The 26,230-nt window shown below is 40.5% G+C and overlaps 1 protein-coding gene across 1 annotated transcript; it reads left to right on the plus strand.

The window, feature by feature from the left end:
• The first annotated feature begins 346 nt into the window (after positions 1-346).
• pgm5 (phosphoglucomutase 5) lies at positions 347-25,024 on the plus strand. Its single transcript, XM_056377153.1, has 11 exons — positions 347-992; positions 2,839-3,001; positions 3,136-3,282; positions 3,406-3,531; positions 3,628-3,818; positions 5,667-5,821; positions 13,458-13,573; positions 16,291-16,426; positions 17,133-17,316; positions 21,547-21,684; positions 24,085-25,024. Exons 1-11 carry the CDS (start codon positions 735-737, stop codon positions 24,172-24,174), a joined length of 1,704 nt encoding a protein of 567 aa, XP_056233128.1. The 5' UTR covers positions 347-734; the 3' UTR covers positions 24,175-25,024.
• The last annotated feature ends 1,206 nt before the right edge of the window (positions 25,025-26,230 follow it).

The raw sequence follows: 26,230 nt of genomic DNA on the forward strand, positions 1-26,230 counted from the left end.
TTGCAGGCCAGTGAATGCAATGTCACAGATACGATTCCTTTTAGCATGTAAAATCGAGTCTATACGGTTATCAAAATCAGGCTGTATGCAGATAATCTGCAGGAGATGTAGACGATCCTGCTTCAAATAAAAAAAAAGACAACAACTTTGCTGTTAAGATGTTTTTGAACAGCTCGCTCTCATTCCCCACTTTTAAACTCCTGCAGGCCCTCAGTGACTACAGTCACGGATGGTTATGCCTTGGACAGGACAGACACAGGCAGTGTCCGGTTGCAGACCGGGCCTGAAACAATCCCCCTCTACCCTCAGTCAGAGGTCTATTTTTGGCCCGAGGCTCAGCTGATTGTGGGCCTTGAGGATTCTGGCCCTCCCTGATTTTTTCTGTTGCAGTCAGTTGTTCAGTCTTATTAGGAAAAGAGGGAGTTGTCTAACAGCAGAGGAGAGTTTAGCTGAATGTTAACTGCGGGATGCAGCTCTCTTGGCTTTAACATTAGTTGCCGAGGTGAGGACATTTCTGACTGAGTGTGTTTGCTTCCATCCCTGTGTGGGGCTGCTGTCACTGCTCTTCTCCTCCAGAACAACTGTAACTTCACTTTACAGGCTGACAAGCTCCATCTCTGAGCCGTTCATTCACTTTACTTTTACTCTGTGGTCGGACACCACCGGCAGCAAACTCCAGACCTAACTCCCAAGTTGTCAGATCGGCGTCCTCCCGTTGGGTCCAGACGAGGAGGATGGAGACGAGCCCCATCCCGGTGGTGACGGTCCAAACCGCCCCCTTCGACGACCAGCGGCCCGGTACCAACGGGCTGCGGAGGAAGACAGCGGTGTTCGAGGGCAAGAAGAACTACCTGCAGAACTACATCCAGAGCGTGTTGTCCTCCATCGACCTGCGGGACCGGAATGGGTGCACCATGGTGGTGGGCAGCGACGGCCGCTACTTCAGCCGAGCTGCCATCGAGGTGATAGTGCAGATGGCAGCTGCCAATGGGGTAAGAAGGAAGGGGTGATCTGGACATACAGACACTGTCGTACATTTGTTTCACTATATTAACCTATTGGAAACACTTAAAACATGTAGAGGATTCACCCTCTTGCTTTTTCTTATTTTCTACAACTTGAATTCTACATTTTGATATTTTAATATTTAGTTTATTATACTGTCTTTTGACTGCTGGAAAGTGTGACAGTTAACCATGTATGAAAACAATTTGTGATGGAAAACACTGACTGACTTGGAAAGTAGCAATTGTCAAACTCCAGGAAGGTGCCTCACTGCTTCACACATGCAAGCGACAGTCATCACATTTTGGATTCAGGATGTTCATGTACTTATCCTGTAGCTTAATGGTTCCCAACCTGCGGGTTGGGAGCCCTACAAGGGGTCGTAAGACGACTGCCAGTGAAGGGAATAAGAAAACACAAAATTATTGTGAGTAAAATTGAATGGAGTATTTTCTCATCTTAACCTTTTCTTGTGGTATGAGGTAAAGCTTAACCTAAAAAAAAATGGTATGGTATGTTTGGCTTTTCCTGGCAAAATATTAAATCATAATTTTACTTTACATATTTACATGTTACTTTACATATTTGGTGCATATTTGTTCATAATTACAGAACTGGCTGCTCTACCACCTCAGCTCATGCAGCCTGTCCTCATGCAAAGAGAAACTTGAAAGGTTCAGACTGAAAGTAATGTTTTGTTAATTAGGACGTGCAAACTTGTCACCCATCCAAGAAAGTAACTGAACTCAAAGTGTCAGCAGCGGTAGCAGATAAATGAAAATAGGAAGACAGAGTGAGAGACACAGAGTGGAGGGAAATCCCCGCAGCTCATTTAAAACGCTTGCTCTGAGATCTTTGTGATTGGTTTGGACGTTTTCCAAAGGAAAATCTGAAGGGAATATAATTTGTTTTTGACATCAGTCCGTTTTTTCTGCTGGCCCAGCCAAGTGTCTCTTGATGTCGGTCTTATCAGCACTTCCATCCATCCTGCTCTATTTTCCTGCCTACGTATGCCCCCCCCCCCCCCCCCTCGCTGTTCCATCTGTCCTGGGCCACTTGCTTTGGGGATCCTCTGTTATATAGCATTGACCAAAATACAGGATAGTGGTAAATAGTGCAGATATTCTTCTCACACTGGCTTCTGAATAAAATCTAAACAGAGTGAGGAAGAACAGAGCTATTTATACCGTATATGTTCTTAGGTTATTACACACAACACTGTGCAGGCTAAATGTATTTTGATGAGTACATAACTGGTTTTCCTTCACGTTCTCTCTCAATCCTTGCTGGATGTTACAAGGATATACACTGACGTCAGAAGGATACATTCCTCTCTAGTGAGGACACTTTTATTTAGTATGGCTGATACGCAGGGGTATTATGGGATGCTGGTGGTATTACCACTTTAAAAGTAGCATACAAATTGTAAATGGAGAGTGCAGCTCTGTTATATAGGCACCCTCCTGGGGCAGATGATTTGCTTTTTACAGCGGACTATCAGTTGGTCACCTGTAGAATGACGAGATGCTTCGGCCCAGTGTTGATTTCAGTCTGGGTCACACCTGGTTCTTGAACTTTTTCAGGTGAAAATTGAAGAAAAAAGTGTGTTTGTTATTTTTTTTATTTGTCACAGTACCACACAGTACCTGACATTTTCTGCCTCATTTATGAGAAACATGGATCACTTTTTCACACATTTTCTTGCCTGATTTTATATTAACATATCAGACTTATGAGACAGTTCTAGCATATCAGAAAGCATTATTACAATAGGTGATATCCTGGAATGATGTGAAACAGGCATTGCTCCTCACTAATATATTTGCTGTGCAGATTGGTCGTCTGGTGATCGGCCACAGCGGCCTCCTGTCCACCCCTGCTGTTTCCTGCATCATCAGGAAGATCAAGGCCATCGGTGGGATCATCCTCACAGCTAGTCACAACCCTGGAGGCCCTGGTGGAGACTTTGGAATCAAGTTCAACGTGGCAAACGGAGGTGAGAAGGGATGTACTTTTTTTGGTCTGCTTTTTCAGGATGCTGGGAAGTTTTATGACTATCTGGAGAGAAAATTGAATGCCAGTGTTGGTTAAGTTTACAAATATTGATGTATGTCCTTATTTTGCCGGCAGGCCCGTCTCCGGACACAACGATGGAGAGGATCTACCAGGTGAGCCGAACACTTGAGGAGTATGCCATCTGCCCCGATCTCCGCATTGACCTTTCCAGGCTGGGAAGACAAGAATTTGACCTGGAGAACAAGTTCAAACCTTTCAGAGGTACAACAGTCAGTCAGTCAGTCAGTTTTGTACATTCATCTGTAAAATTTTAAATCTTCAGGCTTTTCAGTATCACTTTCTGATAAGCATCCACTACTGATCATCTCTTCTCTGTGTTTCCAGTGGAGATCGTGGACTCGGTTGAGGTGTATCTACAGCTGCTGCGAAACATCTTTGACTTTAATGCCATTAAAAGTCTCCTCACAGCACCAGGTCGGCTGAAGATCCACATAGATGCAATGAATGGAGGTGAGACAAATCATCATTCCCTCGTATAAGCCCTGAGCTGCTGTTTGGTTTGGCTATTTGGTTAATGTTCTCTTCTCTTCTCTTCTCGTGTTACAGTGACGGGCCCATATGTACGTAGGATCCTGTGTGATGAGTTGGGGGCCCCTGCTAACTCAGCGGTCAACTGTGTCCCTCTGGAGGACTTTGGTGGCCGCCCTCCTGAGCCCAGCTTGACTTACGCCACCTCTCTGGTAGATGCAATGAAAGGAAGTGACTTTGGGTTTGGAGCTGCATTTGATGCGGATGGGGTAAGACATCTGGTATCTATGTCACGCTAATTTAATGTTTTTACAACATTTAAAAAAGGTTTCTAGATAATCAAATTAACTATGTGATATGCTTGGACTTCACTTCACCTCCTGACATTACCACAGATCTGACACACTACTGTGTTAGACGTATAGAACGACAAAAATGTAGGAGCACAGCAAAACTGTGGTGGTATGAATATGATTGCATACATTGCCATATTGCCCATTGCTTTTATTGGTGTTGTCATCACTCAAAACATAACACTTTCCATAAACTCTTTTGTCTCATAAAAAAATTGACATATGCTGTGTTGTCGATTTTTTGAAGGTTTAATGTTCGAAAGAATTTCTTTCAAAGTCCTTTTACTCATCACACTATCTGACATTTTCAAGTCTGAAGGCTTTGGAACTACATTTACGGCGCCTTCACTTGTTTTGTGCCATAAAATAATGAAGCTAATGGTGGAAAATTAAACCTGTTAAGAGAAGCACCTGCTATGTGGAGGCCGAAAGAAGTTGCCAATATTTGTTGGTTTCATTTCTTTACAAACATTAATATGGCAGTGATTTATTTGTGTATTTACGATATTTAAATACCATGTTATATCCTGGGTAATGATACATCACTCAGCAATACATGCATAAATCCATTCAAACCCTTTGGGGTTTTTTTCTCTAATAAAGACTAAATCTAAGTAATTTAGACTCCACCCATGGATACCAGAGACAACCTTATTTATTTTTTATTTGTTTTTGTTTTCTCATTGATAAGAGGGAAGACAAGCAATGGGGCTGGAATAAGTATCCATGATGATCAAACAAGCAGCTCACTTTTTCCACAATGTCATCCAACAGTCATTTCTACTGTATACACATTCACACAGACACACACCCTTTCCCTTTTGCTAAGTAAATTAGCTTAGCATCAGGAGAATTATGTCATATCTGCTCTGTTTCTCCCACAAGGATCGGTATCTTCACAGCCATTAGCGCCAGTGGATATAATCTTACTGCGTAAATGTTTCTTTTTTGGGGTTGCTGTTACATAATACTGTAACTGAAAAAAGTAGTTCAGTTATTTGTGGCTCATACTGTCCCGTGTTTTATGACTGTTGGCTAAAGAGGTATGCAGGCATAGTGTCTTGAATTGATGTATATTATATTTATGTACAACTTTTATGCATTAGATAATAGCCCTTAAAGGATAAGGCTGGTGTTGTTTTATATTTTTCTTACTGTCAACAAATCCCATGGAAAGACCAACAATGTGTTAGGTCTCTTAATACTTTCCTATTTCCCTATCCTGTCAGTGCAATTCAGCCCAGAGCCCATTATTTCCCACAGAGGATTCTAATCTTTAAAAACACATTGCAATTATAGTGTTATTATTTCTTTAAAAAATGCTATGTAATTTCCTAACCAAGCTGGCCACCGTAGTGGTTCAGCAACAGTAAATAGTGCATCTGTGGGGGACTATTTTCAGCTGTGGATTCATACACATAGCTAGTGAGTATTTATGGCAGCATGTGGGATTCACTTAAACTACAGTGGCCATATTCATTATAATGAAGGCGCATGTCACGTAGTGCAATGGTTTTGCTCAGTGATATGTTTTTAATAGTTTTTAGACAATAATGGAAGTTTATTGCACAGAGGAAGAAGCTATATTAGACTTTGGTTACATAGACAATATGTGCTGGGGGATCAATTCAAGTTTTGGTCTTTCCACAGGGTTTGTTGATAAAAAGCAAAATATGAAAGCTTAACCAGTCAAATGTTTTCTTAATGCAGTGCTCTCTTCATATTATTGCGCTTAAAACGGTTTGTGTGATGTGTTGTTGGCAGGACCGGTACATGATCCTCGGAGAAAAAGGCTTCTTTGTAAACCCAGCTGATTCAGTGGCCATCATGGCTGCCAACCTCTCCACCATCCCCTACTTTAGACAGCATGGTGTCAGAGGCTTTGCCAGGAGTATGGCCACAAGCACCGCCCTTGACAGGTACAATTCTCACACACACACACACACACACACACACACACACACACGCACATACACGTATACACACACACACACAGACACACACACACACACACACACACACACACACACACACACACACTCACACAGGGGTCTTGTCACACCGCCCTCACAACCTCTTTCCACAAACTCCTGCGGCAGCCCACTCCCTGGAGAGGGGCGGCACTCTCAGATGAAGACTCACCCACTATGAATAAGACTATAAGATCACATACACACCATTGCACACACACACAATTACTCACCACTTATAAATATTGTCTGTTATGTAAGACTAGAGCCAAGCAGAGGGCGCTGAATGAGAGGATGTGATCACAGCTAAAGTCATCTCCATTAACATTGTTCCAGTAGGATTGATCCCAGCACTGCACCCCGCTGAGGCTTCAGCAGAATGCTACTCAAGGAAAACATGCTATTAAATGCAATTAGGGAACCAGAAGAGATCAACTATAGTTAGTTCAGACTATGTATATTTCAACAAAGTATTATACTCAGTAAGTTAAGTTAGATTTAGTTTTTTCCAATTTTATATTTTCTCACTGATTTTAAATTGATTTTCTTTATTTGTTAACTATAGACCTAATTGAAGTGTAAGTTTCTTGTGTAACTCTTATCAGTATTTATTGACTTTTATTATAGCCTCACCTTGACACTTTCATACTAGTTGTCTGCATATCTGTTAGAGTGTGTGGTTGTGTGTGTCTTCGGATAACGTGTTTGTTGGTGCAATCATATGTGCCATAGTGTATGTAAACTATGTGTCTCGTAAGAATTGCATTTATATGCAAATATTTTGCTTTATTAAAGTACATTCTGGGGGAAAATATTGATATTTTTATTCACCACACCAGGCAGAATGTTTGTATTGTAATGAATTGTATTGAAATTTGAACTTGATTAGATTTACATCATCGTAATATTTCAAATTCTACTCTTTGGATTTAAATTCAGAAAACTGGGATCATGGTTAAATAACAAAAATTGCACCAGTTCCTGTATTGAACACTTCTAAGAAATGTACTGTTCAATGAATCACTAATCCATATCTGAGTATGAACAGGATTCATAAACTGACATATCCAGTGAGTGCCTATAGGACTGACTTCCTTTGTGTGCACATGCTGGTGTGTGTGTGTGTGTGTGTGTGTGTGTGTGTGTGTGTGTGTGTGTGTGTGTGTGTGTGCGTGCGTGCGTGCGTGCGTGTGTATTAGTATGTGTTAACACTGGCAGACAATAAGGAAGTGACCTCACTGTCAATCCTGATCTCTCTGGGCTTCACAGTTACAAGGGAAAGTGATGCTTTGATATGTGAAGTGGGATGTTACATCACAGAATTATTATCTTTGTTAGTCTGGAGACGCCCCTACACACTCAGGCGCGTACACACACACACACACATACAGATACATCCAAACACATGTATCACTTGGACAGGGTTGTGTGTTGTTGTGCTGCTACGTGCCTAAAGCTGTGTCTTATGATGTTGAGCCGTAATGATCACACTGAAAGAGCTACTTCAGAGTTTCTCTCACTGGTTCCCATGTCAGCCTGGCTTCATTACACACACACACACACACACACACACACACACACACACACACACAACACATTGATTGAGACCTGAGACACAAATGTCACATGTCCCACTTCTTCAAAATGTATCTTGTTCATCTCCCCTTGTCTATTATCACAACACTGCGTAAAGTTCATATCTGCATGTCTGCATTTTAAAATTTGAGGAAGTGTTGAAGTACTTAGTAATGTGGTGTTGGACCCTGGAGTCGGCCCAATTGTAGGCCTTTTTAGGCGAGCGAGTGTGTGTCTGTATGCTGAGTGTTTAGACTGAGAAGCCCTCCCTGCTGTGTGTTTATGCATAGTCAAGCAAACTGTGTTATAAAAGCCTTGATAAATGTGACAGTGTATATACCATATCTAGCTGTGTGTGTCCGAAGGGAATAAGAGAAAGAGAAGATGTTTTAAGATGAGCAGGGGATGTTTTGTTGTGTAAGGAACTGATTTGGATTCAGATGGACAGGAGGCCGGAGTTACAGGTGTGAAATCTTCCATTCTTGGGTGGACTGAGGTCTACTGACCGAGATGTCTGCGTCTGTGTCTGTGTGTGCATGGGTGCTTGTGTCTCTTTGTGCACATACTGTAAGTGAGGGCTGATGCAAGGAGGGCAGGAGGGGTCAGAGGAAGAAAAAGTGGGAGGGAAATTTTTGCTAAAGGAAACATCTGCCTCTCCTTTAACCATTCCAGGGATGGGAGGATGTAGGGAGAAGAGAGGGCTGAGCCACTGATGTGTTACCAGGATGAAGTCAGAATTCTTATTACATTATATTTACGTTTACTCACTTGGCAGATGCTTTTATCCGCAATGACTTTAATATTTTTTTATTGTTTTATGGCTGTTGTGCTGGTTACTAGGTTGTCTAGTGTCTCTTATCACTCCTAGTGCTTAAGGCCTAGTATGACAAGATGTGCTACTACCACATGGCGTGCTTTTTTATGGATTAATTTTCATCCTACATGCCCACTGGTATTTGTATGATATTTCTCATAATGTTTTGGTGGAGTGAGCAATAGGAAAAGAAACCAAGAAACAATAAACCCAATAGCTTGAAACAGATGTAAGAGGTTGCAGCTCAAGAAAGAGGGTCAGCTTGGATAAATTTGGCATCAAGGACTTATTGTGCTATCACATAGCAGCAGCTCCCAACCCTTTATGTCAAATGTACCCCCACATCCATATCAGAGTAGTTGAAGTGCCCCCCCCCATCAACAAGCCCAGTCATGTTCCATGTGTGTTCATTTAAATCCATTTAAAAATAGGTGTTTCTTCAGTAGGTTTGGTTGAGTTTGCATTCATACTAAAACCACTTGCAACCATTTATCCATTACTTTGAGCATTTTATTTCAACTTCCTTTTCACATACTCTTAATCACATCACAAGTGAGTGGTAGGATCTGTGCAGTCTGCTTGTCTTAGTTTTAACCACAGACAGAACCTGCCAGTAACTCCCTGAGGTACATGTATCTGTGGTTGGGATTTGCTGTTATAAAATTGGGATGGATCTTAAGCTTTTCCTGTGTTGAATTTAGCGCTGTCCCAACGAGACCATACCACACCAGTTTCGATAGGGCAGGACATGTGTTCCCTTGTAATGCTGCCAAAGTTGAGTTCATTTCAAAAAACGGAGAAATGCTGAAAAGAACCCACTAAGAAAAACTGAAAAGTTGTCATCAGGCTGAGATGTTGTGTTATGCACCAGTATTTTGGTAGGAGGCAAGATGCAGAAGGTAGCCAGGTTAAACATTTACAATACACGCACACTTTTCCACCTGACATAATATTATTAAATCTTAAATATATTTTGACACAGCGTTGGAAAAGCCTAGAAAACTGTTTTGAACTGATGTCAGAAAGGTACTTTGATGATTCCACGAAACAAAAGGCAACAGCTATGACCATTTAGAGAAGTCTTCTCAACTTTATTTTCAGTTTGATCACCATGGCAACAGCTTCAGTGTATTGAATTTCTGTGCTGTCCAGTGAGGGTTTGGGTTCAGGTGAAGAAGACCAAGAAAAGCTCCAGCATGCTGTGCTTTTTGTCTCAATGCCAGTGTAAAGTTTTCAAGTCCAGGCTGTGCTCTCTTCAGAGGGGGAGGTGAGGAGTGAGGGCACTACATGCTATGTTTGGTAAAATATCAAGCCAAGGCCAAAAGCTGGCAATATTTCACTCTGGAAACCTCATTGCTCACTGTACTCCTCAGTGTTTACTGATGCACAAGTTAGAGAGATAAACACAAGAAGACAGAGAGACAGAGAAAACGAGGGAGACACTCGATAAGTCTATGCAGGCGTGTGTTTATTGACTGTGAAATAATATTGTAAGTGTGTGTGTGCGCATCAGTTTGTGTGTAAGTTTTTCACCCAGAGCCTGGAGTTCAGAGGATGAGCATGATGTAAGGGAGACATAGCTGTGCCCAATTAAGAAATCTCTGTCTGCTCTTCACCTTATGGGGGCAAAAATCATCCAAATCATTCAAACGACTGACCTTCTTTGACCCTGTTCAGTTTCATTTCATCTTACAGGCAGTGTTGCAGAAAACGATTTTTTTTTTTTACACAGTAGTCTCAGTCCCTGATGCAGTTTTGTTCAGTCCTAAAAAAAAAAAAGCATTGATTACCTTAGATAGTGCAGGATAGACAAGACCTGCTCAATGCATTAGGCATCTTAGAAGATTTATATGTAAAAGTAAAAGCAAACAAATCTCAGAAATATAGTTTGATTAAGTCGTCATTCTCAAAGTATTCAGGTTAGTCTGAATTGTCAAAAAAAGAACTACGTATAGAGCTTTGCACTAGTGGAACTGTTTCAAAATCCCTATTAAAATCGCTCTGTTAATTAAATTCAAAATTAAGTGATTCATAAAACTTTTAAAGACAGCTGGAATCATTAATTGGCACATTTAATAACATTGATATTCATTTGTATAAATTTGTATATGTACATTTTTATGAATCATTTTATGAATGGTTTTCTCAGTGTATCAATTCAGATCGAAAAGAATATATATATTATCTGATGGCACACCTCAGCTTCCACAGTTACATACTGTCAGCCCTCATTTAAAAACTTTCACAGTTTCAGAACAAAAACGTTGTGTTTTATATGAGAAAGACACTTGACAACACATTCACACTTTGCCCAAATTCTGGCCCTTACTAGTGTGAGAAAGTGGACATTGATAGACTATAGAGCCTCACAGCTGAGAGGTCACACCTACACACGGGGGGATTACAGCCCTAAATAGAAACCTTCCAAGTTCATTCCTTGTGTCTCTGGTCATATTCATCGGCCAACTTTTTTTTCTGTTTTGGCAAAGCCTGTGGAGAGGGAGGCAGCATCCACTGGGTCTGCCTGGCTGAGACAGTGTACTGTATCTGTTTGAATATGCTTGTGTTTGATTATGCGTGTATATACCAAAACCTTATGTGTTTGGTTGAAGCAAAAAATGAATTCTGATATTACGTGACTGACATCTCAACATGCTAATCTGTGATGTCTTCTCTTGCTTACCAACGTGTAGATATCTCCTATTTTTTTAATTAAGCGCAGTCTTCAGAATCAAGTACATCCATTGCTTGTACTAGTGGATCTAAAACATTAATTTCTTACTGTTTGTTTGAAGCATGTCGTATCATAAGTGGAAGTGTAGAAAAAGACCAGGCTGAACTTGCTTGTTGTTTGTGCTCTGGTCATCACTGTTGTTGAGTTAAAGCTCAGCTGGTGGAATCATCAAACTTGAGAAAACACGATTCTCAGTCCTCTCCCAGCCACTTTGTCCAGGCGTTTTTACAGCATTGTTTGAAAACTGAGCACTGATAGGCTCCGCTTCAATGCTTGTGTTGGCCGCGGACGTGCCATTTAAAACGTCAAAAGCTCGTCAGAAGGCCAGTTTTTCTTTTTTCTTTTAGGAATGCCCGGGTTTCCGTTCCAGCTCTTTCTTCCCCAGAGGGGAATAAAGCTGGTTTACTCTTATTTGGTAATTTATCCCATCCTCATGTAAACAACTGTACTGAACACTTTGTGGGGTTTATTTATGTGCATAATGATCGTGTGGACATGTGTACCACCACTTAAAAACCTTCAATCCCACTCACATCCACACATATCGCATGTGAGCTTGACATTTCTACGTTTGTTTCTTTGGGAGCAACAACTGTTTTGTATTGGGTATTTTGTCCATTATTTCTTAGTGGAGTCCTAAGACTTGTGTTTACATTTTGTGGTGGTCACTGAGGAGGCGTGGATGATGTGGTTGACGAGTGATTTGTGGGGAATAACAAGGACACTGGGCAACTAAACATCTCTGCATGCAGGCTTGGGATAGTAACTTTTATAATACAATATAAAAACCCGGGCCCTCTCTCCTGGAGGCTCAATGGATTTTCTCATAGAGGGTTTGTTTCATCATTTTAAAACATATTGCTTTGTTATTTTGTTTATAATCAAAGATAAATATGTATATGATAATGTACTGTACAGTAAAACATTAAAACCTAATGATTCTAATGATATAATTATAATTATTTTGTAAGAATCTTCAAAAATTTCACAATTCACAATAGTCTCAATGCTGTTTTGATGCCCTCTCCACACTTTCAGAAAAAAGTCTGGTGAAGAAATACATAATTATTCATATTCCTGTTACACTTTTAAAAAAGTTGGCTTCAAACCTGAAATAAATGATTAATCTGACATCACCTTTTATATGGTGTTGATATGGTAGAGTTGTTAACACTTCCATTAGACATACGGAAAATAACAGCATTTATTTTGGCAAACAGATAAATCTATGGCATCCTGTTTATGTTCACCAGCTAGCTGCTAAGTTTGTCTAACCTGTGGACAGGTAGTGTACGAGAGCATTGAGAGTGAACAGTAAAGCAACAGTAAAGTTGCAGAGATGCTCCATAGAGCTGACGGGGACTGCAGAGTCTGTGAGCAACTCCTTTCACATACAAGTGGTCATTTGATCCATTGTTATTATAAAAATATTTATCTATAGCACCTTTTAAAAACACTGGCTCTAAAAAAGCGTTATGTCAGCTTTAATAAACTCACCATGTTGTGGAATGTAAACTCTTCCACATATAATTAAAACCTTCAGTTTCCAGAAACAAAACTGAGGACATGACCTCAGTGTCCTTAACGATAGCTGCGACCTTACATATGAGGCTTTGACACTGTGCCAATGGCTGATTCAAATGTTAATACTGAATGTAAATTGTCATGGTTATAATAGCATGTTTAGTTTAGAGAGCGGACACAAAACCCCATGAACGTGTTTCAGATATTTGGTTGATGCAAGTGGAACAGAGGCTATAGCACAAAGAAGGGAGGGACTTTGGCTCAATGACAAAGTACTTTGTGCCAAGATCTAATTATTTTAATTGCTGCAGATTTGGTTTGTTATTTAATAATATTTTAATTCTAAATGTTATTTCCATTTTTGTCCATATGTTTCAACCCTTTCCTATAAATATACCCGTTTATATTCATGTTGCTGTAACTCCATTGTATCCAGCCTTTTCAAAATTTGCACAGTTTTATTAGATCTTTTTCTTTGCTCTTTTCCCCTCGAGTCCATTTCTTTGCACTCCCTCTCCTCCCACATATAGTGCTGTCTGCACCTTTATCCCTCCAACATACACATGCATTCACATACGTACACACACATGCACATTCCCTCTCCTCCTCTCCCTATGTAAGTACATGGCTCAGGTTCAAAGCAAACATCAGCTAAAAGGTTAACTCACTTTGTTCTCGCTGCGTTCAACTTATTAAATTATTGGATGAGCTGTTGGCAGATCACGCTTGTCACACAGCATTTGGTTTGCTTTATTTCAAAGGTCAGAGGATTGTTTGTAAGCTTATCTTTCTATCAGAACTAGGGAAACTGGCTGGCATGAGATATTAGACAGAGATAAAATACAGTGTGTTTTTGTGAGCGTGAAGTAGAAGAAGATTGTCTCCAGCTTTGTTTTTGTTTTGTTTTTTTATCTCTCTTTCTTTCTGCCTGTTTGTAGGGTAGCCAAAGCCATGAAACTGGCGCTGTATGAGACTCCGGCAGGCTGGAGGTACTTTGGGAACCTGATGGATTCTGGGCGTTGTTCCCTCTGCGGGGAGGAGAGCTTTGGGACAGGTATGAGCTAGCACACTCACTCGCAATCCTAACAACACAGCCCTCCATCCATGAGGACAGATTTGTGAATGCTGAATGTCATCAATACAGAAATGTATCCAGTAAATACAGAGACAGCGCAGCAGTAGCCTGTTTGAATGTGGGTAGAAGGTCACTGATTCGCACCCCTATACCAGCTTGGAAAATGTGAGCGGGTGTGTGACTGAGAAATCCCCTCCCCTCAGCGGCAACTGTTGTTGAGGTGCCTGCGAACAAGGCCATCACTAGAAGACTGCACCAGCCAGCTGCTGCTAGCTCAATATGCAGCAGGGACTTGCTGAAACATTCAAACAGCACGTGTGTCCACTCAGCTTTTCATTATAATTAGAGTGAAATTGCATGTTGTTACAACTTGGCTCTTATTTTCATAGTGTTGGCCATCGTTAATGTTGGTTAACATTGGTTATGATAACATTTTACTCACCAAACAGATTTCAGAGATCTGGGAACACAGCACCGCACTACAATGAAGTCCAATGGGGAAAGAAACGGTCAGACAGGTTGTAGCTGAGCGCTCAGATGGCTGCACTGGTAGTTTTGATTAAGGTACTGTGGGACAATGGAATTCAATCCAGAAAGCTTGGTTTGAAGAGTAGATCCATATGTTAGAAAAATACTGCACAACAGTGTAAATAAAGACGGGATTTTAAAACTCTGGAAAGTTACTTGTTTGTGTAATAATTCTGATAATTTGCTTTGAAAACTTTTTAGCAATGTAGCCACAGTGTTGTGTGAGTACAGTGTTATTATTACAGATAAGAATGATGGCCAAAACTACAAAAATGATATACATGTGTTTATGAAATCATCATTTCCCTTCAAAGTTGAAAAAAAATTATCACAATTTACCTATTCCCTTCTCTTCCTCACACTCACCAGCCAGTTTTAGAGTTGTAAGCAGTGCATCCCGACTGCCTGTAGCTGCAGGCAGTGTTGTAATAGATGTGAGGGCTGTGACCCTGACTGCATGTGTAAATAATCCCCATTCTTCTGCTATAAAAGGAGACGGGGGCTCCCTGAATCACTGCAACATGCGGACAGGCCTCCAGCGGCAGAGGTTTATATGAATTTGAAAACGCAAAGTTTGAGAAGTTGAGAATAAAAATGTTTGCGGGTGTGAACAGGACAGACGACAAGAGAAGATTGTAGGAAAGAGAGGAGAGGGAGTTGGGAGAGTCCAAATATGAGGAGTATTGACAAGGAGGAGAGAAATGGAAGAAGCAGAGAGTGCAGAGGACTATGGGAGCTTATTCGTTGTCTAGCCATGTAAGGCCAAAAGCTCAGACAGAGCCCTGAGTAGTAAATCATCAGAGCTGCACACCACTCCTGGCTTTCACTAACTCTCACACACTTATTCAAACGTACACAGCATGAATCACTACCTCCTCCAACAAGGTTGTTTTCACCTGTGTCTGTATGTGTGTTTGTTGCTTTGTTTGTTTGATTGTCAGCAGGAATAGGAAAAAAGTAACGAACCGATTTGCACCAAACTTGGTGGAGAGTGTGAGACGCAGGGAGACTGACAGTGACACAGGGATTAGATAATAACAACAGTCAGTTTCCTAGCAGCTGTATAATGCTACAGCTGGACACAGACCTAGGAAGTCCACTTCTTGTGGACAGTGTTTGGTGGTTAAAACAATAGTATAGAGTTATATATGCTATAAAAGAGACATAATATCTTCCTGTTTTTTTAAATATATGTAGATGTATTTTAAAATAAAGTGATACCAAACAGCTCAGTCCATTTTCCACTTCAATCTCTTAAAAGGGAAACATTACTAACATATTCATCTAATTGAAATGTCAGAGTGTCCCCTTAACAGATACCTTTACTGTGCAGCTGTCTTTGAGAACAGACTGATAGCTCCCCAATGAAGGAGACTGATAAAGGGGGGGATTTACTCCTATGTTTGTGTGTATATATGTGTGTGTTGAGTGGGGAGAGGGAGAGATTATTTGTATGAGGTACATCTCCAAGCCCAAGCAGTTGAACCTTCTGTTACATTAGAGATGAATACTATGCCAAAATGATCTTCATTTTTTCATTTGCTTCTTGTAATATGTTAAGAATCCAACCCTGTTATGAGGTAATTGTAAAGAAAAGACGTTTTTTCCACAAGGGTTCTGATGAAACTCTGCAGCTCCAGTTTTCGGTTCTTTCTCCTGACATTTTTAGGAAACACACATATTTGTTATCTTACTTTGATCAATAGCTACCGCTCTCGTATCTATCTGTTAAGTATGAAGCCTGAACCAGGACACAGTTACCTTAGCTTAGCTTAGCTTAGCATAAAGACTGGAAATAGGGGGAAACAGCTAGCCTGACTCCATCCAAAGATAAATAAAAGATATCCACCTACTAGGACCTCTAAAGCTCACTAACCATCTCATTTTGTCTTGATTGTTCTATGGGATATTTTTCTATTGGTTAGAAGCTGTGACTTAAATAGAGCCAGGCCAGTTGCCCCACCTTGTTTCCATTTGTGCTAAGCTAATCTAAAGGGCTGCCAACCATTTTCTCATACATCCTAAAAACTGAAGTCTTAACAACTCTCTGCACACAGCACAGTTACGTCATGGTTATATGTTATCTCTCATCACCTCAGTTCAGTTCCACACTGTATGAGAGGCTTATCAAGAGCTGCGATATTTTTGTGCGTTTCTTTCTCCTCTAGGTTCAGACCACATTCGTGAGAAAGATGGTTTGTGGTCAGTGCTGGTGTGGTTGTCCATCATGGCGGCCAGGAAACAGGGTGTGGAGCAGATCGTGAGAGAGCACTGGGCCAAGTTTGGACGCAACTATTTCTGCAGGTAATCGGCTAAGTAATCTCTTTATTGGTCTATCCTTGTTTTAATCATGGAGCCGTTTTCCTTGTTTGAATCTTGAAATCTTGAATTTATGTGAATCTGAAAAAGCCTGTGATTGACTCGATGATTCCCTTTCCTCAAAAGTCTCAATCCCCTCTATCCCTACCGAAGCCAAATATGTCTCCCAGGCCTTCACCTTCATCCATCTCTCCTCCAGCCTCTCCTCACTGGTTGCCACTCGTTCTTATTTTAACCTCTCCCCTGTGAGCGTCAGAGATAGTTACTGCAGTCAGTGTTCCCACTGACAGTTGCTGCAGCTTTTCATGTTCCCACAGAGAGCTTCTCTAAACTGATGAACATTTCCCACAACACGTAGCTGGAGAGGACATACAGGTCAGGCCGAGCAAGAGATGACCAAAAAGTCTGCAAAACACAAACATCTGTCATCATATATGGATTATAGTTAAGATATTTGTAAACCAACTTGAAAACGTATCAGAGAAAAAATAAGACAATTTTCTTTAACGCTAACAAAGTTTTTCCTTTATTACAAAGTTTTTCCTCTCATTGCTTTCTTATGTTAGATATGGTTTCATTGCTTGTGTGTGTGTGTGTGTGTGTGTGTGTGTGTGTGTGTGTGTGTGTGTGTGTGTGTGTGTGTGTGTGTGTGTGTGTGTGTGTGTGTGTGTGTGTGCCTTGTGATTGCCAGGTTTGACTACGAAGGCCTGGATCCTCGTGCAGCTTTTTACTTGATGAGGGATCTGGAGGGAGTAATCTCAGACAAAGCATTCACCAGCCAGAAGTTTGCTGTGGGAGACCACATATACAGCGTGGAGAGAGCCGACAACTATGAGTACATCGACCCCGTGGATGGAGCAGTGGCTCGAAACCAGGTCAGTCTGGGAAGAATGCAGGATTTTACATGACAGAGTCGGACACGTAGAAATGAGTAGGGAGGACAGGAAGTGATACTGGATTTAAGGGTTGCACCAATCCAATACGCCCGGGTTAGTATCGAGAAGAATACTCATTTTATGAAGCAGTTCAAGTATCCGCATTAAACATATAGTTTCTTTGTAAAAGTAAAAAAAAAGCACTGGTATCAGATCTGGTATTTGGTTTTGGCAGATACTCTGAATTTAGATATTGAAACTGGCACTGTAAGAGAAAAAGCTGAATTGGTGCATCCTGGTGCAACAGTCATTTTGAACACTTGAGAAGGAAATCTAACCCAAAAAGTGTAACTTTGATTTATGGAATTCAGACTGACCTATGATTGCTTGAAATTAGTATATTATGGTGTACGTGCTTCCCCTGAGAGAGGTTATTCACCCTGTGTATGTGTGTTGCAAATTCAAAATGGCTTCTGAGGGCAGCTTACATGGGAAGTTACTAATGATGACTATGTTTAGAATACTAAATAACACTTACATTAACATTCAGGTGACAATAACCACCAGAAACTTGATTGCTGATCAGCATTAGTTTATCACAGATATATCATATTGGCATATATGTTTCTGTAAGTACGGATCCAAAGCTAAGTGTCTCTGCTTCACATTTTGTTGTAAGAAAGGAAAGAAGCATCGTGTTAAGATTCAAAGTGTGGTGGTGGTTTAAATCTATACACTCGGTTGGCAGTTTATTGTGTACACCTTGCTAAAACTAATGCAGTCTAATACAACAGTCCTGACCTAAAACTGGGAGTGGCTGCCTTATCCAATAGCAGCTGGACCAATCAGAAATGTTGCACAGACCCCGGACCTGTCATTAAATTGAGTTGGACTAGAAAGTGTGGGCCGAGAGCTGGTTCACGCCATGTCAAGTCTGCCTGAAGACACTGCACACTCGCAATCACACAGTTTCTCTGTCTCGCTCTCTTTCATACACATTGGTCAGCTGCTCGTGAGCCAGACCACCCACTGAGCTTCAGTCTAGTCTCATCAGAGAGTTTCCATGTTTGGACATGACAGTCTATCTTCCATTATAAACTGTAAACATATGCATACAAACACACATTACATACAGCACGCTGCCCCACAACATACACTGATAACTGCCTCGGTCACTATAACCTCCCTGTCTCCCTCCCCCTCAATCTCTGTTAAATTTACCCAGCTGACTCCCTCTGTTCTGCCCAGAAATGTGTGGAAACTCATTCCTGGCGTCGACACATCTTAGCCTGTGCCCCACCTAATACCACAAAGACACACACACACACGCACGCACGCAAGCAAAGGCATGCACGCACGCACACACGCACGCAAGCAAGCACACACACACACACACACGCGCTTGCATGACCTACATGTGTTCACACTTGTGTTTGCCCGCAACTTTGTACGTCAACTTCACCTTATATGTCTTAATAGCGTAAAGGAGGGACAACATCTCTCGCTGTCCCATTGTGAATACTCCACCGTGTTACCATGGTTACAGCAGCTCCACAGCTAGTTTAGTCAGTCACCCCAAAATGTGATTTAACCTCACTGGTAAATCCTCAGTCGCACCAGTGTGTGTTATTACAGTACACATTCCTCCCAGGACAGAATTATATCAGCTGTCGTCTCACTTGCAGTCTCTCCACTGCGAGTGTGTTTGAAGGGGGGAAAGCTGGCACATAGACACAAACACACACACACACACACACACACACACTCAAGACAAAGTATGGGGGATTTACACGGTAGTGACATGGCAGCCTTTTGTAGCTGACTACTGAATTCATTCTGCATTGTCTGCATATCTTCCAGATAGACGGCTAGATAAAAAACATTCCCATAGAACCTGTAATACCTTCCTGCATACTCTGTTTTTGGGTTACTTTTGAAAATGTAGTATCTGCCGACACAATGTGTGTTTTCAGATCTATTTTCAGGTCTATTTTTAGAAGTCCTTCTGGAAGTTTCTCCCATCTCTACACATGATCTCTGGAGCTCAGCCAGAGTGACCATCAGGTTCTTGGTCACCTCTGTTATCAAGGCCATTCTCCCCTGATTTCTCAGTTTGGCAAAAAACGAAAGAAAAGAATTGTAGCATAAGGCCACAACATATCAAAATGTGAAATTATTGAAGAGGTTTTGAATAATGTCCGAATGCAATATACTTAAAGCTAGCCCAGGTTTTCTCCCCAGATAGCGATCTTCCTCTAACAAAGTGAGCTTGCTTGGCTTTCTCTCTGTGGCAAAGCCAGAAATCAGTAGGAGCTCTAGTTCAATTTTGTACTTACTGAAAATTTCTACGCTGTTTTCACAGAAAACAATCATCCCAAAGGCATAATAATATTTATATAGGGAAACAGTTTCAGGTCTTAAGTTATTTTTGATTAAAAATGAAGTTACTGAGCATTGAACATTAGACAGACAGACGCACAGACACACTGTGGCTGGTATGTGGTCCACTCAGGGCCTCTGAGCTTTGCAGTGGACATTGTTTCTAACAGCCTCCTGATAACCGCTACTCTATTGTTAGAGATGAGCTGACATACTCACAGATAGAAAGACAGACAGACAGGCGGACGGACATCTCTCATTATCACTGTCTCTCCTCACCCGGACTCTGACGTGTTATCCTCCCTCGCCAAACTCAGATTAGGAGGAAGGCGAGTGGTGGTAGAGTTACTTTTCCTTTTAGTGCAACGGTCTATAAAAATGCAGCCGAGTATGAAGAGGTTAACAGCTATTAATCTGAGATGGGGTTACAGTTGTACTGGGGCGCTGCACCCACTTGACTTTTTACTGCTATAATAGTTCGTAAAATCCCTCTGTACTGTTCTTAAAAGACATGTAGTACATTTTTAGTGATGAACATGAATATTCTGACAGCAGTACTTAGAACCATTACAGCAGAGTCACTCAAGGTAAAAGTATCCAGGGTGTGTTTTATGAAAATCATTATGACTTCTCTTATACATGCTCCTTGTTTTTTCTCAAAATATATTGCTGTCTTTTCCCTTGAGCTTGTCTCTCTCTAATGGGATAAGGAAAGAGGCGCTGTGGAATGTAGGACAGATAAGAGTCATCACACATTCATTACTCAAAGAGTCTTATCTTCCTTACGTCAGCTAGCGAGAGCTGTAGTTGGTTACCCCAACGCAACAGTATCCTGTTTTTCCTGAAAATGTTGAGGTTAAGTTCAAAGTTAACCGTGGAGGTTGTGGAGGCTCTTAATCAGGAACCGTGGAAACACAAACGTGATGAGCTCCTGAAACAAATGGTCAAGAATCACCCTTGAAATTAACACTTGACGACTGGCGTATTTATGACCTTACATAACTTTATAGACAGTACTGCCGTGGATACAAGCATGTTGTGGTGTACACTGTAAAGGAATCCTGTTTGAAGTCCCAGAAATACACACAATGTTAGTGACATCTAGTGGATGTTTGCAGTTACTGCGCACTAAATAACTCTTCACCTCCACCGAGGAGGATATGTTCTCACCCCTGTGTGTTTATTTCAGCAGGATTATGTAAAACGTTTTGAGTCAATTTGCACAGAACTTGCTGGAAGAACCCATTAAATTTTGAGGCAGATACGGATCATTTACTATCAATTAGAATTTTTTTCTCTGAAGTCTGATGCATGTTGTTTGTCATTGGCCTTGGCAGAGGTCTGCGCTTTCTGAGTGCCCTTCTAGTAATTTGTTATTTTGTCAGTATCAGCAATTTGCATATTTGGGACCTAATGAGTAATCAAGATTAGATAAACTTTTAATACTTAATACAACAGTAATTGTCTGATATTTAAAAATGTTTATTATATGATGAATTTCATGCTCATCATCATTTATGTTGTATGCGGCATGTAGAATGAAATTGCAAATTTAGTTTAGTATACAGAGCCAGTAAGATTATTCAGTTCATGCTGTCAGAATATCTTCATGTCAAACCATCAGTCGTTTGGTAATATAACAAGCCCACGTACTAAACTTTTGCTGGGTAAGTACACAGGCATTAAATGAGCTGCATTTCTTCAGTGCATATAATTATAAACTGAACACTAAGGAACTGGCTGTTTGTTTAGTCTTGGTGAAAGTAACAATGGAATTTAAGAGTCTCTTTTGGCTCTGTTGTTGTGTGGTCAGCGTTTGTCATTATTTTGTTTTGGTTTGTATGTTTCCAGGGTTTAAGGATCATCTTCACCGATGCATCGCGCCTGGTGTTTCGGATGAGCGGGAGCGGTGGCGGGATGGGTGCCATCATCCGCATTTATGCCGAGAGCTTTGAGAGAGACCCTGAGAGACACAGCAGAGAGACACAGGTACAGAGAGGGTGTGAAGGTGTGTCTGTGTGCTTATCTTGTGTGTGTGTGTGTGTGTGTGTGTGTGTGTGTGTGTGTGTGTGTGTATGTATATAATGTCTATGAGTGGCTAGAGTCTGTAAAATGAGTCATTTAGTAGTAGATACTTACAGTTTTGTCATCATAAAAACCAATACTATCTTAGCTTTATTGACTGATATTAAACAATAGCAGAAGTTATGTCAGATGGCGTATGATATATATCAGTCATCTCTGCTGTTTTCATTTAGTGTTCATAATTTTGGCATGAAATTTCTATTTCCTTCATGTCTTTAAAAACAGATTTGTTGTGTTATTACTTTCCATCATGCCTTCTTTTGTGCTCACCACCTCAGAAGCCAACTGCGTTGAAGTGTTTTGATCTACGTTGTGACACTACTGACGCTGACTGACCTGTAGACTTTGGAGTGATTAGGAACACAACCTTCTAGTTTGGCTATCGATGTTGGAATAGCGAGTACCAAGGGGCTGTAAAGATGCAGTCATGATGGCTGGACAGCCTCATTTAGGTTTGGCCTCCTGACCGAGCTTTGCTTGTATTTTCTGAATCAAAGGACAACAGGGACAAAGGACAACCAGTAATGTCCGACTCTGTCGTGTCATAAAATGAAAACTTTAACATTAAAGTTGTTACATTTCCTTTGGGAACCAGAATGAAAATATCAGGGAACAGCAAAATGAACATCACAGTGGTAAAAAAGCCAGGGATTAGACCTCCATTGTGTAGCCTATGAAAAGGGTTCATTTTTTAAGCATTGACCACAACACAGCAGCATTCCTCTGGCTAACCTATTGTTCATTAATATAAAAACAAATATTGTTTAACCTGCTATATTTCAATAGCCCAAATGTTAACACTGTCGTTTTATTTTCCTTGTCCCCATTGTGTGAACCTTCACTGAACCCTTGAACAATCTGTCATTAATACTAGATCATAAATCATTCTGCCCCTTACCCGACGCACATAAATCACCTGAGAGGACGTACAAGCTTAGCCAACATGCTAATTAGGCCAGATTAAACGTACCGCAAATACTTTTATATACACACCACTGAGCTGAGCAGCACAGTGGCGGACTGTGTGTGTGGTTCGGTGTCAGAGTTTAAAGCCTAAACGATGATATGATTAAGTTTCACATTGTACTTGTGTTTGTACGCTTATGCTGTGTAATATGTGTTGGGATGTGAGTTGTATTCCATCACACAACCCTGTGCTATGAAGGGTTAAAAATAACACCATAACACAAAACTCCTGAGTCAAGTCATAAGCAATGTTAGTGACAGGTGCCGTGCACATGCGCAGAACAAATACATTGATATATTTATTGAAATACTGCACATGCTGTGTAGTATAAACTGTAACTTGTTTTCAGTCTTCATTCATTCTATGTTTATTTTTCTGCACCTGCTCTAGTTTAAACACTTGTCATGGCGCAACTCAGCATTCCCTCATACCTAATTTCTTTATTACACCCAAGTGTTCTTGTTGCAGACATTTTATGAATGAATTATCTGTAACGAATAACAAGAAGTGGTTCACAATCGAGGCTGATGCCTCTGTAAAATCCTCCGTACATGCACGTTCACACAGTTTTTATAGCGCAAACACCACATAAGTCAGACCAGGTTACTGGTGCTGGAAACTGTTTAACTATCTGTGTATCTCACATCATATCTACCATACAGTATATGTGCACAAGAAAACAAAGACCAGGTCGATGTCTGTTGATGAAGTGCTCAACAACTGTAATTCAGTGAGAGGCTAGATGTTAAGATCAGTGTTCTCATGGTCAGAGTCTCTTAGTGGCAAGTTGTTGTTTTTTTCTTGCTGTGCTTATAATATAGTGTTGGAATATAAGTTAAAATATAATATTAGTGTCATAATGTAATTTTTTTTTCTGCTATGAAAAAATCAAATCACATTTATGTTGTCCAACTCATCCAAAGAAGGAAACTCATTGGTCAGAGGTGCAAACAATGCAAACAATACACAGAAGCAGTACAACAATACTCAAACTAAAAAACTGAGACAGAACAATGCCAAAAAAAAGCTATACATTGTCATTTTCGGGCATCATGTGCTTTATCTTCTTCCTCCCTAGCTAGGAACGTCTTCCCAACTAAAAGTTTCAAAAAAACTTTGATATTTTGTTATGGACTGAGAGTGAATTGCTGCATGCTAGCAGATGGTCACGGCTGCAGACATTGATTAGCCAGTCAGCGTCTCAACCTCAAAGTTCAAAAAAACATTCTGATCATGAAGGAAACACTCCCTGAATTTGTGATGATACACAAACGCGCCAAACATTCCTCCCCGCTTGATTCAAAACAGCTGAAACGTCTCTATGTTTCTCACTGCAGGTGGTGCTGGGTCCTCTCATTGCCATTGCTCTGAAGCTCTCCAACATCCATGAGAGGACAGGCCGCCGTGGCCCCAACGTCATCACATGAGCAAGCGGGAAAACACACACATGCATGCACACACATGCGCATTCATCTACCTGCTCACACAGATAAACCCCCCCCCCCCCAAAATGTTTGTGATGCTTTAAACATGCTTTCTCTGTAACTTCAGGTTCATTTTTCATTTTTCTTTTTAAAGAAATGACTAAACTGAGGGTGCTTAATGCAGGAGTTTATCTCCCTACAAGAAAATTAATGTTGCACAATTATCTCAATTGTTTATTGACCACTATATTGAGAACTTAGCATAGTATCAGTGTTTAAACCAGGGAGGCTATTTAATTATCTCAGCAGTAAACCAATTATCAATGTGCAGAATGACGTTTAATGTTTGTGCCTTGCTTTTATCGAGACATATTGACTGAGGGAGCCTAAAAGGAGTTGTCCATTTTTTAATTCACGCTGTTTTTGTATAACAGTGCAGTGTTCACTTTTCATATTGCTTGTGCCCATCCTCTCATATACAGTATGTCACAGTGTTTTTTTTTTTTCTTTTCAACCATTTCATGCAGACGTAATAATTTTTTCAAAGTGTAAAATAAAAGCAGCATTGCATCACAACTTATATGACATAGTGATGTGAATTGAAATGTTTGATATGAAATGAAGTTAAAGCTCTATGAAGTGGGGAGTAGTCACACTCATGTTTACTACCTAAGGACAGGGTATTCAAAATGTATAATAATGGTGCCATAGCAAGATCAGGAATGAAGAAGAAAAATATATTCTAATATGATTTTACTTGTTTTCTTTATTTTGTCAGTTTAGGCCTTTGGGAATTCAACATAACCATTTTTTGATTTGTTTTTTTTAATCCAAATAAACTCTTTTGTGTGTAGTGGATGCTTTTTCAATTGATTCGGACAGGTCTAATGGACACAAATAAAAATACATCAGAGTGAGAGAGCTTGCCCTCAGGCATTTTTGGGTTTTAATTAAACAGATTCTTCATAATTAAGAGCATCATGTTATCCCGATACTATATATCACATGCTGATTGTGGAGGAAAAGTAGGCTTTTGTTTCCCTAAGTACAGCACCTCCTTTCGAACGGAGTGTTGAACGTGTCGAAGCTGTTGTGTTGTGATAAGAAATGAAGAGGGTTGATCTTTATACGGCCTGAATGAGCCACCGAGAGCAGGAACTCATAAACACACCGATTGCCGTCATTATGAGTTGAGGATATGCCAGTGGATATCCACAAGGATGTGTTCACTCAGTCAGCCAGACATTACCTGTCAACCATTACAGGTTATTGCCCCATCCAACTGTTTTATAATGTCATGGGTTATTTCTGAGGTTGGATGAGGATCAGTGGCAGTTTATCACCTTTGAGTTTGTCACTAAGAAGACAGTTTAGCTGAAATTGTCCATGTTTCAGAGACTAATGTCTAATAAGTAGAGGCATGCGTAGATGAATATGCTCCTGTTAGTAATCCCCTGTTTCATTTGAGCATTAAAATGCAAAGTTGCATACCAGTGCAGGACATTTTGCTCCACCAGTGTTTTTATTGTGTTGAACTTTTCAACTGAGCTGTCAGGTGTGCTTCAGAGAGAACATGTAATCTATTGAAACAGCTTGTTAGGAAATCTCATGGTGTCATGCTCAGCAAAGACTGAAAAGACTTTGTTTTGCCAGAGCATTATTGGCCTTAGTTAGGGCCATAGTAAAACAAATACACTCAATGGACCGCTGACATAGTTGCAAATATTTAAAATTTGTAATTAAGAGCATTAACTCACTGTGCTCTGTGTCCATATGTCCAATTAGATATTAGTGTATTTTATTATTTGTAAAGCCGTTCTGGCCTGACTGTCATTACAGATGTGTAAACTTATTTCACAAAATCCATCTTGTAATCATGAGCTAATATTGCCAGACATACTGTATATCTGCTGTCACTCATGTATGGGCAGATGTTGGAAAGACAGCCTCCATGTTTTCTGCTCCAGCCACTTGGAATAATCTACAAAAGGACTTTTATTTGACAAATTCTCATTTTTAGCCTAATTTAATCTTATTTCAGTATCATTAAGTTTTTATA

Source organism: Seriola aureovittata, chromosome 5, assembly GCF_021018895.1.
Source record: "Seriola aureovittata isolate HTS-2021-v1 ecotype China chromosome 5, ASM2101889v1, whole genome shotgun sequence".
Classification (NCBI taxonomy): domain Eukaryota; kingdom Metazoa; phylum Chordata; class Actinopteri; order Carangiformes; family Carangidae; genus Seriola; species Seriola aureovittata.